General features: G+C 44.7%; 1 protein-coding gene across 1 annotated transcript in view; it reads left to right on the forward strand.

Moving 5' to 3' along the window:
• The first annotated feature begins 5,532 nt into the window (after window positions 1–5,532).
• Cep250 (centrosomal protein 250kDa) overlaps window positions 5,533–18,767 on the forward strand; it is a 54,943-nt gene continuing 41,708 nt past the window's right edge. The window contains exons 1-7 of the mRNA XM_013010695.1: window positions 5,533–5,593; window positions 13,452–13,737; window positions 14,547–14,603; window positions 15,895–15,977; window positions 16,202–16,367; window positions 17,066–17,172; window positions 17,394–17,645. Of these exons, the coding sequence (XP_012866149.1) occupies window positions 13,555–13,737; window positions 14,547–14,603; window positions 15,895–15,977; window positions 16,202–16,367; window positions 17,066–17,172; window positions 17,394–17,645 (848 nt within the window). The 5' untranslated portion in view covers window positions 5,533–5,593; window positions 13,452–13,554. The remainder of the gene's footprint in view (window positions 5,594–13,451; window positions 13,738–14,546; window positions 14,604–15,894; window positions 15,978–16,201; window positions 16,368–17,065; window positions 17,173–17,393; window positions 17,646–18,767) is intronic.

Consider the following 18,767-nt stretch of genomic DNA (forward strand, 5'->3'; position numbering starts at 1 on the left):
TATATATATATAATATTTGTATATTTGTATAATATATTTGTATATATACACCATATATATAATTTTAAGTATTGTACAAAGGAGTTGTCACTTTACAAACAACTCTGTAAGCTGGGCACTGGTGGCTCACATCTGTAATCCTAGCTACTCAGGAGGCTGAGATCTGAGGATCATAGTTGAGAGCCAGCCCAGGCAGGAAAGCCCATGAGACTCTTATCTCCAATAAATTACTAAAAAGACCAGAAGTGGAGTTAAATGGTAGAGTGCTATCCTTGAGCAAAAAGAAACTCAGGACAGTGCCCAACCCCTAAGTTCAAGCCCCAGGACCCGCACACACACCAAAAAAAACCCCAAAACACTCTTTGTGTGTATATGTGGTAGGGAGGATCATGGGGATTGAACTCTGGGCCTAGACACCGTCCCTGAGCTCTTCAGCTCAAGGCAAGCCTCTACCACTTGAGCCACAGCACCACTTTCCTGCCCAGGCTGGCTTTGAACCACAGTCCTCAGATCTCAGCCTCCTGAGTATCTAGGATTACAAGCATGAGCCACCAGCGCCCGGCTCCAAAAACTCTTTTTAAAAAGTAACACATGAGCCGGGCGCTGGTGGCTCATGCCTGTAATCCTAGCTACTCAAGAGGCTGAGATCTGAGGATCACGGTTCAAAGCCAGCCCAGGCAGGAGAGACCATGAAACTCCTATCTCCAATAAACCACCAGAAAACCAGAAGTGGCGCTGTAGCTCAAGCGGTAGAGCGCTCGCCTTGAGCTGAAGAGCTGAGGGACAGCGCCCAGGCCCAGAGTTCAAGCCCCACAACCGACAAAAAAAAAAAAAAAGTAACACATGAGGCTGGGAAGGTGGCTCAATGGTAGAGTGCTTGCCTTGCATGCATGAGGCTCTGGGTTCAATTCCTCAGCACCACATAAGCAGAAAAAGCCGGAAATGGCACTGTGGCTCAGGTGGTAGAGTGCTAGCCTTGAGCTGAAGAGCTAAGGGACAGTGCCCAGGCCCAGAGTTCAGGTCCCATGACTGGCAAAAAAAAGTAACACACTTGCCAGGCACCAGTGGCTCATGCCAGAAAAGTGGTAGAGTGCTTGCCTTGAGCTGAAGAACTCAGGAACAGCGCCCAGGACCAGAGTTCAAGACCCACAACTGACAGAAGAAAAAAAAAATTAACACACATTAGGTATTTAGGATACACTATGTGGAAATGAACTATGCAATGCAACTTGTGGGTAAGGACAGGAGGGAGAAACTGAGGGAAAGTAAAGGAAGGGGTGACATTGTCCAAAAGAGAAATGTATGCATTACCTGAATTATGAAATAGTAACCCATTTGTACAATACCTTAGTAGAAACAATAAGATTATGTTAAAAAAAAAAAAGGAATATGGTGCTGGGCACTGGTGGCTCACACCTGTAATACCAGCTCTCAGGAGGCTGAGATCTGAGGGTTGCAGTACAAAGCCAGCCCAGGCAGGAAAGTCGGTTGAGAATTATCTCCAATAAACCACTCAGAAAACTGGAAGTGGCACTGTGGCTCAAGTGGTAGAACACTAGCCTTGAGCTGAAGAGCTAAGGGACAGCGCCCAGGCCCAGAGTTCAAGCCCATGACCAACAAAAAGAAAAAAAAGAAACATGCCTTAGAAAGAAAAATAATATGAATTCACAATGAAGACAATTCCCACAGAACAAAGAATGTTCAAGAAGGGTTGAAAGAATAGGTAATAGCCCACATGCTTAGCATGTACAAGACTCCATCTGGGTTCCAGCCTCAGAACCAAAATTAAAGCTAAAAATAAATAAAAAGGAATGCACAAGGAAAAGTTTCTCTTCCACCCAGACAGAGGTCTTCCAAGTCACTCGAGAAGCAGCCATTTGTATCAGTCTCCTGGATAGTTTCCCAGGCAGTATAGTAATATAATTGAAAAGCTTTGATTGAAGTATGATATTTATACAGAATACATTTGAAGACAGAGTTAAACCAAACAAGTATGTGGCACACATCCCTTAGTGACCAAACTCTGAACAGTGACATGAATACCAGCCCCTGGGCTGGGAATATGGCTTAGCAAAAGAGTGCTTGCCTAGCATGCATGAAGTCCTGAGTTTGATTCCTCAGTACCCATACACAGAAAAAGCCAGAAGTGGCGCTGTGGCTCAAGTGGTAGAGTTCTAGCCTTGAGCAACCGAAGCTCAGGGAAGGACAGTGCCCAGGCCCTGAGTTCAAGCCCCAGGACTGGTGAAAAAAAAAAAAAAAGAATACCAGAGTTCCATCAAGAAATGTCAAACTGGGCTAGGAATGTGGCACAGTGGTAGAGTGCTTGCCTAGCATGCACGAAACCCTGGGTTCGATTCCTTAATACCATATAAACAGAAAAAAACAGAAGCAGCACTATGGCTCAAGTGGTAGAGTGCTAGCCTTGAGCAAAAGAAGCTCAGGGACAGACAGTGCCTAGGCCCCAAGTTCAAGCCCCAGTATGGCACAAAAAAGAAAAGTCAAACTTAAGCGGGCTGGTCACTGAGAGCCTGACTAGGTCTGTGGGAAGGGGTTGAAATTGCAATGACCCCTGACCACTGAGGCAAGAGCTCCTGAGGGTCAGGAGCAGGAAGAAAATACTCAGATGACAGAGAAGATCAGATTATTGTTGAAATGCCCAATCCAAAGAGAGTCACAGAATCCAACCAACTGTCAGAATCAGTCAAGAAGGGGGTCCCGGAGGAAATTACCAGCCTTCTCCATGTTCCATGATCTTGCATACCACTGGGCCTATGCACACATTCTTCTTGGAATGCCATCCTCTTTGTCTGCTCAGCATTTTTGTGTGTGTGTTTGTGGCATTGGAGTTTGAACTCAGGGCCTGGTGCTTGCTCAGCTGTCACTCTAGTACTTGAGTCACATCTTCAGGCTAGCTTTTGCCTAGTTATTTTTTGGATATAGAGCCTCACAGACTCTTTTACTTGGGCTGGCATTGAAGGTTGATTCTCTAGATCTCAGCCTTCTGAGATGGCATGAGGCACAATTGCCTGGCTTTTTAGCCTTTTTCTCCTTCACAATGAAGCCATAACATCTCTGTCTTGTGGAGCCAGCCTCTTTACAGAATTTACCATGCTGAATGTGTGTCACTTGCCTCCCTTGTGAGTCTGTGAACTAAGCCTCTGAGAACGGACAGGGTCTCTGGGTTATTGTTTTTTTGCGTCCCTTCCAGCACATAACAGGTGCTCAGTGTTTATTTACTGGTAAAGCAATGGACTCATGTGGACAGGCAGCAACAAGCTGTTTTCGTTCTATGAACTGGCAATACTTCAATTATCAGCTTGGAGCTAGAGGAACATGATAGTGGTGGGGAGTTTCCTCTGTTGTCCCCTTATGTCTTCCTCAGCTCCCTTCAGTCACCCAAGGTGCTGACATGGACAGAAGAATTAGGGAAAGGAATGGGAAAAACCTAGCATGATAGCTGGCTCAGTACTGTCTGGGCCTCACAGATGTCTATTGTCATCTGTCTCTGATCATCATCAAAGCATCATAGGATGCTTTTATTGGCTCTTCAGGGCTTCCCTGCTGGATGCTTCTTCTGTAGTTCCCTTTGCAAAAGGCATCTTTATCATCAGTGGTCAGTTGATGAACTTCTTATGTCTAGGACTCATTTACCCTTCTGAGATACACTACTAAACAAGACCTAGGGTGCACTCTTATAGGCTCTTAGCCTGCAGTCAGCCTACAGAAAGTATTGCTCAGGCCAACCCAACACAGCAGCACTGTTCTGGGTCTGCCACCACAACTTATGTTGTCTCTTTTTGCTGCATTTTCCCAGGCAGAAACTATAATAATTCAACCTGAGATTACAGGTATGCACAACTCTGCCTGCAAAGTACTTTGTATTCTTGCAATGGATAAAGAGTTAAAGAATTTTCAAGCAGATTTTAGGCTTGTGGGGAGTAGTGTGTTAATATAGCATCATACTTTGAAATTTCACACAGATAATTAAGGAACAAAAAACCCTATGCATCAGTTCAGGATGCCTCTTGTCATAGGGCAGGAAGAATGTAAAACAATGAACACGGCTGGAGTACAGGCTCCTATTGATAATTAGGATATAAGGTACATTCTCAGCGATAGAATTTAGATGTAAAGGAAGAAGCCCAGTTTACTTGGGGACCAAGGATGGTTATCTTTCAAATGATATAATATCCCTCTCCATCCCAGCTTCCTTTGAGGCCTTCTCCCCAGTCTCGTTCATCAGACAGATCTGAGCATAGCCAGGGATGTATTTGTGTTTTGTTTAATCTTTTCCCATAGTGTTCTTGAGTTCCAAATTATGAATACTCTATTATTCCAAATGATCCTAGAACACTACAGGATTTGGGGAGCCTGATGTACACTATGTACCTAGACAATGAGAGACAATCGTACGCACTCGTGCACAGACAATTCCCATATTTGCTTTTAAGAAGTTTTTATCTGAGAAACATAGAACCTAACTCTTAACAAAGTGCCAGACAGGTGATGATGGCTCATACCTGCAAACCTAGCTACTTGGGAAATAGACATCTGAAAGATCTTGGTTCCAAGCCAGCTAGAGCAAAAAGTTATTAAAAGCCCCATCTTTAATCAATAGCTAGGTGTGGTGTACACACTGCTACATTTCAGCTATGCATAAGAAGTTTAAATAGGAGAATCACGATTAAGGCTGGCCTGAACAACAATAACAACAAAAAGAGATACCCTATCTTTAAAAAATAAAGCCAAAAATGCTGTACATATTATTCAAACATTCGAAAGGCTTCCTACCAAGCACAAGGTTCTGAATTCAAACCTTTGTACACAGGGGGAAAAAAGTGTTGCATTCTCAGGTTCACCCTATACTAAAAATTGAGAGCCACTGAGTGGAAGATGTAGGTTGATGCGAGGTTCAATTCAAAGAAAGTACAGAACGAAATTCTGTGAAAGTCACATTTAGGCCATTGAGACTAGGAACCAATCTCTGGTGTTCCAAACGACTCGAATTAAATGCTGTGTGCTGTGTTGCTTGACGCGGATTAACGACATCAGGGTCAGAAAGTGAGTAAATCCTGGAATTGGTCGTCCCGAGGAAATCTAGTTGCGGGAACCACGCGCGGCGGACGCCCTCCTAGTAATGGCACTGAGGTTCCTGCGCGCAGTACTGCGCAGGCGCATCTGGAGCGCAATCGGATTTACGCATGAGCAGTAAATAACTCTGAAGCCAAAAGGCATGCGTGAGATCCAGGCTTCCCCTCTTCTCAGGTCGTCCATTTCCTGGAATCCAGAGACTCGGGCTGTCTCTACGTCGGGCGAGGAATCTTAGGTCTTAAATCTATGCCCTCTTTACTTCTGAGCCTTTCCAGGGAGTCTCCTGCCAGTACCCAACATGGCGGGAGGCCGTGCTTTAGCGGCGTGCGTCATCCGGCGGGGCGAGCCCCTCCCCTCCCTGTCCCGAAGGCTCCGGGCGGGAGTTTGGGGGGCGGGGCCTGAGCACGGGACCCCCAGCCCCCCGCCCCCGGCGGGGCCTCGCCGTGGCTGCCGCCGCTCTTTGGCGGCGGAGCATTCCCGGAATCCGCGGGCGCCGGTCATGGTGAGGTGGGGCCGGGGCAGGCGGGGGGTGCTCGGTAACGGCCTGGGGCCGCCCGCCGGGGCCACGGCCTCGCGTTGGGTCCCGGGCGGGCTCTGAGGCCCTGTGTGGAGCTGGAACCGGTCCTAGAGCCCCCAAGACCCCCCAGGGCCCCGCCGGCGCACCGCCGCCGCTCTGGGCTCCAGTGGGCGCAGAACGAGGACCCCACTCCTGGGCTCCGCAGCCGAGCAGCCCCGGCTGTGGGGCCGCGGGGCCCCTTCTCCCGCCCTCTTCCCTCCCCCCCCCGGCCCCCAGCCCCCAGCCCCTAGAGCCTTGCAGCTCCCCTTGTCTGTACCCCCCTGCCCCGGATCTGTGCGAAAGTCTGTCCCTCTGGTGTTTGAACTCACAATGTCTCCCGCTTCCCTCCACCCCCCTCACCCCACTGGGCGGGCCTCTCACCGGGATCCTCCCAACTACCTCCTAACCACTGCACCTGAATAGTTGAGATTAAAGCTGAGCACCGCTACGCCTAGCTTTTTTCTTTTCTTCCTTTCCGTTTCCTTCCTCTCCCCTCCCCTCGCTTTTGCCTCGTGTAGCCAAGGCTGTCCTGGAACTAACTCGCAATCATCCGGCCTTAGCCTCCCTAGAGCTAGAATTACCAGAGTTGACCCCTTCTCAGTGCTGGACCCATGATTCAGGACTCAAGTGTCACTCCTTGGGAACCTCCAGGCGCAATTAACCTCTCTCTCAGCTTCTGTCCATCGCACAGTCACTTTTCCTGCCCCTTTCACGCCCTGAACTGTCTTTGCTCAGACTTATGCTTTGCTTTTTTCATTTTTTTAACCCAGGGTCTAGCGTATGATGATAGTAATAATAGTTAACATTAACCGAATAGTCACACAATGTCAGATGTTACTAAATGCGTGCATAGGTCCATCAAATTCTTATTATGATCTATTTTGGTGGATTCTGTGTCTTCATATTTTGCATTTGAAGAAACCTAGGCACTTGTAGATCAAGTAATATGATCAACTAATGGGACTAGTGGGAGGGTCTGGAACCTGTCCACAGGACAAGGTGATAAATTCACTTAGCTAGCCTTTGGTTTTAGTAAATGGCTGTTATATTGATGTGTGAAGATGATGATTTTCATTTTATTGTGTTAGAAGGCTTAGAAAAGAGAACTGATGTTACCCACATTAATGAGTGACTTCATAACAAACCTAAGGCTAGGAGGGGCTTGTTCTGTGCTCCTTCAGTAACATCCTGCCTTCCTCTTGTCTTCAGAAAGCTGCAGGCATGGGTGTCATTATTTCACCATGTTAGAATTGCCTCTCGCATCAGACAATAATGTATCTGACCATAAGAGGCCTCCCATAGTTTATGACAAATGACTTGACATCTGCTTGAGTTTTAATTTGTAAAATGCAGTGCTAAATAATCTACTTCAATGCTGGCTAAGGGTCTATGAAAAGAATAAGTGCCCCAAATCAAAGACTGTTGGTTGTCTCTAGTAAAAGTAAGTTTCCTCATTAGCCAACCTGCCTTCTATAAAGTCAAAGTGTTCAAAAAAAAAGCTCAGGATTTTCCATTAGGAAAGACCTGTGAAGGATTTAAAGTATAATTGTTTAGCTTCCATTATTGGTGCTGGAGATGGGAGTTTCCAGTTTGGTGTATTTGGTTGTTGATGTACTTCAGTGCTGAGTTTAATGACATTCTTAGCTCTTGGAGCATCTTTTGATAAGATGAGCATCATCCATTTCTCTTTAGAGTGGTGGTTTGAGAAATGGCTCATGGTTAGAATCATCCTGTTTGCTATGGACTGAAAACTGGCTTAAGTCTGAAATTACTTGGTTCATGTAACTTCTACTTTTTTTTTTTTTTTTGCCAGTCGTGGGGCTTGAACTCTGGGCCTGGGCACTGTCTCTCATCTCTTCAGCTCAAGGCCAGCTCTCTACCACGTGAGTCACAGTGCCACTTCTGGTTTTCTAGTGGTTTATTGGAGATAGGAGTCTCACGGTCTTTCCTGCCAGGGCTGGCTTTGAACCTCGATCCTCAGATCTCAGCCTCCTGAGTAGCTAGGATTACAGGCGTGGGCCACCGGCACCCAGCTTCGATTTTTTTTTTTGTCAGTCATAGGGCCTGAACTCCAGTGGGCCTGGGCGCTGTCCCTCAACTCTTGAGCTTGAGACTAGCGCTCTACCACTTGAGCCACAGTGCCACTTCCAGCTTTTTCTGCTTATGTGGTGCTGAGGAATCAAACCCAGGGCCTCATGCATGTAAGGCAAGCACTCTACCACTGAGCCACCTTCCCACCCCCTAGCTTCTACTTTTGAGAGTGTGGATTTGAAAAAAAAATAGTTCTTGGAAAGTTGGAATATAACCATTTTTGGTGAATTGGAAGGAACACGTTTGTAGTCTATAAATTACTATCCTGTGCTGCTGACCTAAATATGTCTTAAGACTATTCAAGGCATTCTTCATTAAGGTCTCTGTGTGTTAATTCAACAGTTCCAATTAATTGTTGTTTTTACTTGCTGTAACACAAATATACCTCCGAATATTTATTGATATTTTTACTCAGTCAGACTTGTATTCTTGGAAATAGTCTTATCAAAACTGAACTGTATTATCTCTTCAAATTGGGCTTTAAAACTATTGTCTGGTGATGGTAGTCTATAGAAAGAACTCCGAGTGGTTACCAAAGCAGCTCCCAACAATATTCACATATATTTCCCTCTCTTCATTTTCCTGCTTTTGTCTCATCCTCTCCCACCTAATCCTGGTGTATTCCTATAGACCACTCTTGGCACTTAGTAAATGGCTGATGAAGTTATTGGTCCTTAATAGCCACAGTTTGGGATGTTGTATCCTGATGTGGATATGAACTGATATGAGCCACTGTCCCAACTCAAACAGCATATACTGCCAGCCCTCCCCATCTCTTCCCTATGTCCCACTGCACCTTAGAAAATTAGGATCAAATCTTATCAGTCTTACTAGTTTCAGCCTTCAGAGTTATTTTTACAGATTGTTGAAAACCATGATAGCCATTTAGTGTATGTTTGTGTTCTGTTATTTGCCAACTGAACATCAGTTGCAATAAAACATCTTAATTCCTTTCATATTGCACCCTCAAATCTTCCCGCACCAATACCATTTGTTTTGCCACAGGATACTTGGCCTGTATTAAAAAGGCCTAGAAGCCTTTTATTTATTTATTTATTGTTAAACATGAATACAGAGTTGGCAGTTGATGCTGAAATTTGTTAATAGCTCTTCCACAATTACACATGTGAAATATCAAAAAAATAAATTGGTCTACCTAATTTTTATTGATTAAAAAAATAAGAATTGCCTCTCAGAACTCTGATATCATATAATTTGTTAGTTTGGACTCAGTTAACATTAAAGGTATAGAATTTGTAATCAGATTGGGTTCAGTCTCTGCCTTTCCACTAATCTTTTTACCCCTTCCATTTTTTTTTGAATCAGTCTTTTTGAATATGAGAATAATAATCTCTTGGGCTGAGAAGGTGGCTCAGTGGTAGAGCGCTTGCCTTGCATGCCTGAGGCCCTGGGTTCGATTTCTAAGCACCACATAAGCAGAAAAAGCCGGAAGTGGCGCTGTAGCTCCAGTGGTAGAGTGCTAGCCTTGAGCTGAAGAGCTGAGGGACAGCGCTCAGACCCAGAGTTCAGGCCCCACAGCTGGAAGGAGAAAAAAAAAGAGAATAATAATCTCTTAAGGTTGTTTTGTTTTTGCCAGTCCTGGGGCTTGAACTCAAGGTCTGGGCACTGTTCCTGAGCTTCTTTTGCTCAAGGTTAGAGCTCTACCACTTGAGCCACGGCATCACCTCCAGCTTTTTCCTGTTTATGTGGTACTGGGGAATCCAATCTAGGGCTTCTTGCACACCAGACAAACACTCTGCCACTTAGCCACATTCTCAGCCCCTAAGGTGTTATTTTTTTAAAGTGAAGATTGCAAATGATTATTTGGATAAAGTGCTATACAGACTACACATGATCTCCTCTCTTGTTTTTTTTTTTTGTGTATATGTGTGTGGGTCCCAGAGCTTGAACTCAGAGCCTGGGCACTGCCCCTGATCTTTTGTGCTCAAGGCTATCATTCTACCAACTAAGCCACAACTCCACTTCCAGCTTTTTTTTTTTTGTTTTTTCTTTTTTGGTAGTTAATTGGAGATAAGAGTCTCACAGACTTTCCTGTTTGGGCTGGTTTCGAATTTTGATCCTCAAATCTCAGCCTCCTGAGTAGCTAGGATTACAGGTATGAGCCACTGGGCACCTGGCTTCTTTCTGCTATTTGAATGCTTATAGAACTGTCAGTGTTTTGCAAGGCTGTGTATGATAATATGGATCATGTTACCTTATGGCCTTACATCAGTCAAATAGTCAGTGGGCACCTCTTAAATGCCAGGAATTGTTTTGGGAGCTGAGAACACAGCGCTAAGTAGAACAATATGTTTATACTAGTGGGATTTATCTTCTTATTACATGTAGCTAAGGATAAAGTGTGGTAAGATGAGTAGAAGTATCAATGTGTATAGAGGATTAGTGGTATTTCAGATGAGTGATTAGGGAAGTGACACCTGAACAGATGTGAAGGCATAGAGGGAGTAAATTGTGAGGATAAGTAGGGAGGAGGTGGGCAAGGCCCTGTAATGTGTGTGTGCGATATGGGGTATCGTGTGTGCTAAGCACATAGAGCTAGGAGGGCTGAGTGCCCGGAGGGGTTTGAGGAGTAGGAAGTGGAATTAAGTCATTTGGGGCTGGGGTCAAATAATTAGGATTGTATAGAGGTCATTATAAAGATTTTAGTTAGAAGGTTCTGAGTGGCATCACCTGTTTTGCTTTTGTTGTTGTTGTTGGTTGTGGGGCTTGAACTCAGAACCTGGGCATTTCCTTGAGCTCTTTAGCTCAAGGCTAGCACTTTACCACGTTGAGCTACAGCACCACTTCTGGTTTTCTGGTGGTTAAATGGAAATAAGAGTCTCATAAACTTTCCTGCCTCGGCTGGTTTCAAACTGTGATCCTCAGATCTCAGCCTCTTGAGTAGCTAGGATTACAGGCACCAGCCACCAGTGCCCAGCCTGTTTCACATTTTATTATTTATTTTTTTGTCAGTCCTAAGGCTTGAACTTGGGGTCTTGGGGCTGTCTGTCCCTGTGCTCTTTTTCTCTAGGCTAGTGCTCTACCACTTGAGTCAAAGCACCACTTCTGGCTTTTTTGAGTAGTTTATTGTAGATAAGAGTCTCACGGGGGACTTTTCTGCCCAGCCTTACTTCAAACTGCAATCCTCAGATTTCAGCCTCCTGAATAGCTAGGATTACAGGCTTGAGCCACTGGCACCCAGCTCTGTTTTACAGTTTAAAAAGACCCTCTGACTACCATCTTGAAAAATAAAATTAGGAGGCATTACTTCTATCCAGGAAGTTTTTGCAGTAATTCAAATGTATTAGTTTTTTGTGCTGTGCAAGAAATTATCCCAAAATTTCGTAGTTGAAACAAAAATCATGTATTATCTTACACACTTGTTGTGGATCAGAAGTCCAGGAACCCATTAGCTATGTGTTTGTGGCTTAGGATTCCGCAGTCTGGCTGGTGTGTGGACGTGTGTGTGTGTGTGTGTGTGACTTCGTGTGTGTGTGTGTGTGTGTGTGTGTGTGTGTGTGTGTGTCTTCAGTGACCAGCTGGGCCTGGAAGATCTGCTTTCAAGATGGCTCACTCGCAGGGCTGTTGGCACAGTTCCCAGTTCCTCACCCTCAGGTTTCTTTATGGGGCAGAGCATGTGGCTTCCCTCAGAGAAAGTGATCAGAAAGAGGAAGAGAGATGAGCAAGCAGAGAGTCCTGGTACCTTTGTGACTTTTTTTTCATTCCACTTTACTCCAGCCCACTACCAAGTGGTAGAACACCAGCCATGAGCAGAAAAGAAACTTGAGTTGTTTTCTGACAGTACTGGGACTTGAACTTGGGACCAGGGCTCTGCGCTATAGCTTTTCACTCAAGGCTGGTGTTCTACTACTTAAGCCACAGCTCCACTTCCAGTTTTTTGGTGGTTAATTGGAGATAAGAGTCTCAGGAACTTTTCTGCCCAAACTTGTTTCACTGTTTCTCCTGTACTCTTCCTACTTTGTTACAGCCCAGAACTGTTTTTGAGAACTCAAGTACATTCAGTTGCCCAGAAGCTATTGTAAATTACCAAATTAAGTTTTTCTCTATGACTCTATTATAAGGAAAACAGTTATGCAGTGCACTGATGAAATCTGCTCTAAGTATAGTGGGAGGAAGCTAGAATGAACTAGAGAGTACTCCCCTGTCTGATGGGGACAGGCATTGTTTAACTGCAGCTCAGCACCTTGCCTTGTGGCAGGCATATCAAATAAGGGTCAGTAAGTAGATAATTCTGATTTTCCAAAGGACCAGAAATAATTTCTTTTTTGGGCTGGGGTGAGGAAGGGTGAACGAGTACTGGGGGATTGAACTTAAGACGTCACACTGCTAGACAGATGCTCTACCATTTGAGCTACACTCCCCAGTCCTTTTGTTTTTGAGTTTTCATTTCAGATAGGATCATTATCTTTTCCCAGGCTCATCTCAAACTATGATTTTCCTTTCTTCTCAAATAGCTGTGACAACAGATGTGTACTACTAGTTAATAGAGGATTGCTAACTTTTGCCAGGGCTGGCATGAAACCAGTGTTCTCTTGCCTTTGCCTCTCCAGTACTGGGAATACAGGTGTGCATCACATGGCCGGCCCTGTTTTCTTAACCAGTAGTTGGAAGTAAAAATAGTCCTTAACCCTCTTGGTGAGCACCTTAAGTTTAATAACATGAAAGAGCTCCCCTATCTCTATTACCTATCTTATAGGGAAATTGTGTGTTTCAGAGGCCTAAGAAATAAATTTGTACATCATATAGCCATAAAGCTCTGATTTTTGAATGAGGAGACTAAAAGGGCAGTAGCATGCCTATTAGAAGCAGAGCTTGGACCAGCACCCAGAACTTTTTTCTGCTACCATTAGGGAACTAATGGGTATCTGAAGGTCACAGGCTGGCCTCTACTACCTCTTGGTGGCAAGTTGCTCTGTTTGGGCCCAGTTCCTGACAGATGAGAAGTAGTTGCCATCCTGCTACAATTGCTTCCTTCCTTCTCTTTTCTGAATCCCTTGCCTGAAATGCCACTCTCCCCTTTTCTTTGTTAGGAGCCAGATTACTTGTGTTCAAATCGTTCATCTACCAAATGCCAGCTATCTGAATTGATAAACCTCCATTGATTCCATTGTAATAGTATGATCAGAGGGCATTACAAGGTTTCAAAATTCTTGTGAAGACAAAAGCATGTAATATACTGGGCAAAGCCACTGCCCCACAGAACCATCAAGTATGAACTATGGTGGTGATGAGCCATATAGCTTATAGCTCCCCAAGCTGGAAGATGTGCCCTTCCTTTGTGTTCCATGCTGTCCTGTGATGTCTGTATGTTTACACATGCCACATTGTGTTGTAATTGTTTGTTTTTCTATCTCGCCTGCCAGGCTTAATACCACCTTCACTTCCGTAAATGCCTGTTAGTCACTGTGCCAGATGCTAGGGATGCAACAGCAAACCAGGGGCTCCTAGTCTAGTACAATAGCCTTGGGAACTTTTTCCTGGTTCATTAAATTTGGGAAATACGATGCTCATCACAGCCCTCTCTTAGAGATTAGTGTCCGCTTTAGGGTTGTAAAGGTTCTAATGAGTCTTCTTGTAAAGGAATCTATTTACTTTGTCCAACTCAGATTTACCAGGTTTAAAAAATGTTTGCTGAGTATATTTGTGTCATCTAGTCAATCCTTCCAATTCTTTTATCTGCTTTGGTCCCCAGCTCAAGAGGAAGTCAAAGACACCCAGCAATGGTTAGAGACACTGCTGGGAGCATAAAGCCTCTGGCTGCATAAAGACCTGCTAGCTTGCTCTCTGCTGTCCCTATGGAGACAGGCAGCCCTAGGCTGAACATGAAGCCCCAGTCACTGCAGCTGATGCTGGAGGAGCAAGTGCTGGCACTGCAGCAGCAGATGGCAGAGAACCAGGCTACCTCCTGGAGGAAGCTGAAGAACTCCCAGGAGGCCCAGCAGAGGCAAGCAACCCTTGTGAGGAAGCTACAGGCCAAGGTAAGGGAGTTGCACTTCTGGGGAGAGAAAGAGAGCACCTATCAGAGCTGGGCACTGGGGTGGGATAAGGACTGGAAGATGCAGAGCTGTAGGGGAAAACGGCTCATACCTAGCCAGGTTAGGAGAGTACCTTGACATCCCAGATGTCACCCATGGCTTCTCCTTTGATGTTCACAAATATTCTATGAGTTAAAAATATGTCCTTTCTGTAGATGATGTACACACAGATTAGTTTCTTCAGGTTTGTTCTATTTTAGAGCTAAGATCTCACCCTGGTTTTGCCTCTTCAATATCAGAGGCAGAGAGAAAATTTGGGGCTTATTTTTTTTCTGCTTGCTTGTATTTTGAGACAGGGTCTTACTACATAGGCCAGGATAGGCTATCCTGCCTTAGTCACCTGTGTGCTAGAATTTTGGGGACATACCACTATGTCAGGCCTAATTTTTTTTTTTTTTTTGCCAGTCTTGGGGCTTCAACTCAGGGCCTGGGAACTGTCCCTGAGCTTCTTTTGCTCAAGGCTAGTGCTCTACTACTTGAGCCACAGCACCACTTCTTGCTTTTTCTGTTTATGTGGCATTGAAGACTCAAACCCAGGACTTCATACATACTAGGTAAGCACTCTACCACTAAGCCACATTCCAAGCCCTGACCTAGATCCTTTCAGCACTCAAAAGCAATTATAGGATGTCGGGATCTTACCTCACCATCACAACCTGCTTTCTCTATTCACAGCAGATTTGCTCAAGATCTCCAGGGGCCTTTGCTTTGGGCTGTTTGTAATAACTCAGAGCCTGTTGTTTTTGCCTCAGGTATTGCAGTACCGGAGCTGGTGCCAAGAGCTGGAGAGGCAGCTAGAAGCCACTGGAGTAAGTGAGGTTGAGTCCCATGCTCCCTTGAGCTGTCAGTATGTGTTCAATAGAAGTCTCTCCCATCTTTAGCCCTAGAGATATCTGATCTTCTTAGGATCTTCTTAGTTATTAACCTGAGAGATTCCAATTCCTCTGTTCTCTAAGGATTAATACGTCAGGGGATTTAATGGGTGCAGTTAATGGGAGGGTGCAATAAATATAAGGGACCACATCTTTCTTCCACCAAGTGTCAGTGTTTATTTGTCAGAGGCCGCTGCAGGCATTCAAAAGCATATCTCTGTTGATACATTTGTCCTTTAGGTTGGGTAGGACTGGTCTTTAAAGACCCATGTGCCTTTGTTCCAACTCTCTAAGACACTTTCTCACATTCTCCTCAGGAAAGTTCTCAAAGGAAGGGTACTAAAACCTTGAACCCACTCTGAATAGGCCAGTCACCTTTAGGCTTTATCATAGAATTATGTCAGTCTTCAACTTTCTGAGGAAAATGATATCACTTTCATTTTGTAGTTGAAGACACTGTAGCACAAAGATGATAAGTGATTTCCCAAGGTCCAAAATTAGTGTAATAGAAGTCAAGACAGCCAGATGCCAGTGGCTCATGCCTGTAATCCTAGCTATTCAAGAGGCTGAGATCTGAGGATACAGTTCAAAGTTAGCCTGGGCAGGAAAGTCTATGAGACTCTTATCACCAGAAGTGGCACTGTGGCTCAAGTGGTAGAGTTAGCCTTAAGCTGAAGAGCTGAGGGACAGTGTCCAGGCCCAGAGTTCAAGCCCCACAAGTGACCAAAAAAAAAAAAAGAAGTCAAGACATTGGCGAAAGAGATCTTATGCTTCTTAGGCCATCTTTTAGGAGAGGTTATTGTTTCCCTTTTGGAGAGAGGAATACAGTGGATTTGTTTCCAGGACACAGTGATTGAGAAATGAAGCAGTTTGTTGACAATGTGAAGAAAATTTCAAAAATGGGCTGCTGTAGACAGTATCAGGGAAGCTGGGCACTCGTGGCTCATGGCTATAATCCTAGCTACTGAGGTGGCTGAGCAGTTTGAAGCCAGCTTGGGCAGGAAAGTCCATGAGACTCATCTCCAATAAACCACTCAGAAAAAGCCGGAAGTGGTGCTGTGGCTTAAGTGGTAGAGCACTAGCCTTGAACAAAAAGATGCTCAAGGACAGTGTCTAGGCCTTCAGTTCAAGCCCTAGGACCAGTAAAAAAAAAAAAAAAAAAGGCATTAGGGAATTGGCCTTAGTTTTAATTGTAAAGGTTCATAAGGTATGTCTCTCTCTGGCTAAGGGACCAATCCCTCGGCAGTGGGAATGCATGGAGGAGCCAAACCTAGAACAGCTGCTAATCCGCCTGGAAGAGGAGCAACAGAGGTGATGGACCCTAAATTTTATGACTTGGGTGCTTGACCTGAGGGTGGAAAAGGTCAATGGGAAAACTTTCTTCTGAATGCTATCATGGATTAGAACCATAGATTTCAGGCTTAGCCCTCTAATTTCTAGCAATGGACAAATTCCACTGTCATCTTATTTCTCAGAGGGACAAGCATTGGACCAGACCTTTGTTTTGCACTTGTTCTTACCCCGCCCCAGTACAGGTGTGAGAGTCTAGTAGAGGTGAACACTGAGCTTCGGCTGCACATGGAAAAAGCTGATGTGGTGAACAAAGCCCTTCGAGAAGATGTGGAAAAATTAACAGTGGACTGGAGTCAGGCCAAGGATGAACTAATAAGGAAGGAGAGCCAGTGGCAGATGGAACAGGAGGTAGGAAGAACTGTGCAGTCTGGCACTGCCCTGGTCAGTGCAAGAAGGGGTTAATTTCAGGACTTGGTGGAAACTGAGCTGTCATTGTTAAAGCCTGTGAGAATCCTCATCCATTTCAAAAACTTTGTCCTGGTTAGGCCTTCCGTAATTGTGCCATTGCATGCCTTCTTTAGGCTTTGCTGGCAGGTAACATGACATTTAAAGCAACTCTTCTTGTACTCCCTTTACTGTGGGAATCTGCTTATCTAGATGCTAAGAAAGTCATTAAGTTGAATGAGAAGAAAAACTGGTTATGAACCCTGGGGAAATTTTCAGATCCCAGGAAGTAAGCATTTCCTAAGCCTTTGTTCTGTGCTAAAGGAAAAAATATGTGTATGTATGCTCAAACAGTCCTCTATTGGGAGATACACACATACACACACACACCTCTGTCAGACAAGGGGCTGTGGTTCACCTGTCTACCAAGCTTGAGGCCCTGAGTTTAAGGTCCAGTACCAACCTACCTACCTTCACCCCACCAAAAAAGAATCCAAAACAAATAAAATCCAAGGGTTGGAGACATTGCTTCAGTTGGTACAGCACAAGTCAATGAGCAAAAGCATCAGGTATCAAGTTCAAAGTCCAGGCTCAGATCAGGAAGAAAAGAAAATCCAAGGTTATTGTCTTCCTTTGAGTGTGACCTGGGTTTCTGAACACAGTTCTTCAAGGGCTATCTGAAAGGGGAACATGGTCGCCTTCTCAGTCTATGGCGGGAGGTGGTGACCTTCAGACGCCACTTCCTGGAAATGAAGTCAGCTACTGACAGGTTAGTGTGGGAACAGAAGGGAGGAGGTTTACCCCTACCAATTCTAGACTTAAGTTAGTGGGCTGCTGTAGAAGAAGGGATCAGACATAGGGTTGGGATAGGGAAGATTTGTTGGATTCAGATGACTTCCCAGACTTGCCTCTCAGGCTTTCTGTTTCCATTCTCTAAATTCTCTTCTTTGGTCCCTGTCGGAATCTGCTCTTTTCCTTGCTTGTACTCAGAGATCTGATGGAGCTAAAGGCTGAACATGCGAGGTTTTCAGGGTCCTTGCTGACATGTTGTCTGCGTTTGACCATGGGAGCACAATCTCGAGAATCTACTGGATCTGGGAAAATGGATGACAGCGAGCCTGCCCAGCAGCTGCAACTGCTAGCCAAGATCCAGGAACTGGAGAAGGAAGCCCATGAGAGGAGCCAGGAGTTAATGCAGCTCAGGAGCCAAGGGGATCTGGAGAAGGCTGAGCTTCAGGATCGGTGAGATAGCTTGCAGTCCTAGGAAGAGTTCCTAGAGGGAAAGCTGACTTCCCTAGAGAGTTAGGGATAGGCAAGGGAGATATCAAGAGTATTTGCACCAGGATACAGGAAGGAAGTGTTTCAGAGTAGTCTAGTTTGAAATCCATTGCCACACTTTGGGGCTTGTCACTGACCTCTGCACTCAGACTACCTTGCAGCTTGATTTCTTTCTTATTAATTTATACAGGTAGCTATCCTCTATTAATAACAAATCTTTTGCTGTTCAATGCTTCTCTGCCCTCATACATGCTTACTTTGACCTGGAATGCTTTCTTCTGTTTCTCCCTGTCCTTTAGGGAAGACATGTCACATCTTCTCTGAAGTATATAACTTTAATAGCCTATTATATTACCAGACTCTGGTCTTTTTGGTCTGCTTGTTACAGCATTAATCTCATTAATTGCTTAGTTTTGGTTTTGGTTTTGGTTAGGTCTATTGATCTGTTTATTTTTGTGGTGCTGGGAATCAGAACCAGGGCAACTGTTTTACTACTGAACTACACTGTTAGCCTGCTGTTTTAATTTTTGGATTGTAATGAAATTTTTTTTAATGATGTTAAGGGCAGGAACATAAGCAGAATCCTATTGGACAAAGCTTATACCCCATGGCTAAAGTTCTATCTTCACCTATTAATGGTATACATAACTTAGAGGAGTAAAGCTAAACTTAGTGGTACAGCACTTGAAACACTAGGGCAGGAAGAAGCTAGCACAGGCAACTTAGCAAGTCCTGTACCTCCTTACCCTCTTCCCCCACAAAAAAAAAGAAATTGGAGAACTATTTTATTTTGTTTTGCACAAAGGACATGTCTCACTAAGTTTTGTGTTTCTAGTGCTTTGCCCTCTATATATCTACCATGCATAGGCACTTGATGTTTATTGGATTGATATAATTATTATTTTTGTTTGTTTGTTTCCGGTCGTGGGGCCTGAACTCTGTCCTTCAGCTCAAGGCAAGCGCTCTACCACTAGAGCCACAGCGCCACTTCCGGCTTTTTTCTTTTTGCTTATGTGGTGCTGAGGAATTGAACCCAGGGCCTCATGCATGCAAGGCAAGCACTCTACCACTGAGCCACCTTCCCAG

The sequence above is a fragment of the Dipodomys ordii genome, unplaced genomic scaffold, assembly GCF_000151885.1.
Source record: "Dipodomys ordii isolate 6190 unplaced genomic scaffold, Dord_2.0 Scaffold13, whole genome shotgun sequence".
Classification (NCBI taxonomy): Eukaryota; Metazoa; Chordata; class Mammalia; order Rodentia; family Heteromyidae; genus Dipodomys; species Dipodomys ordii.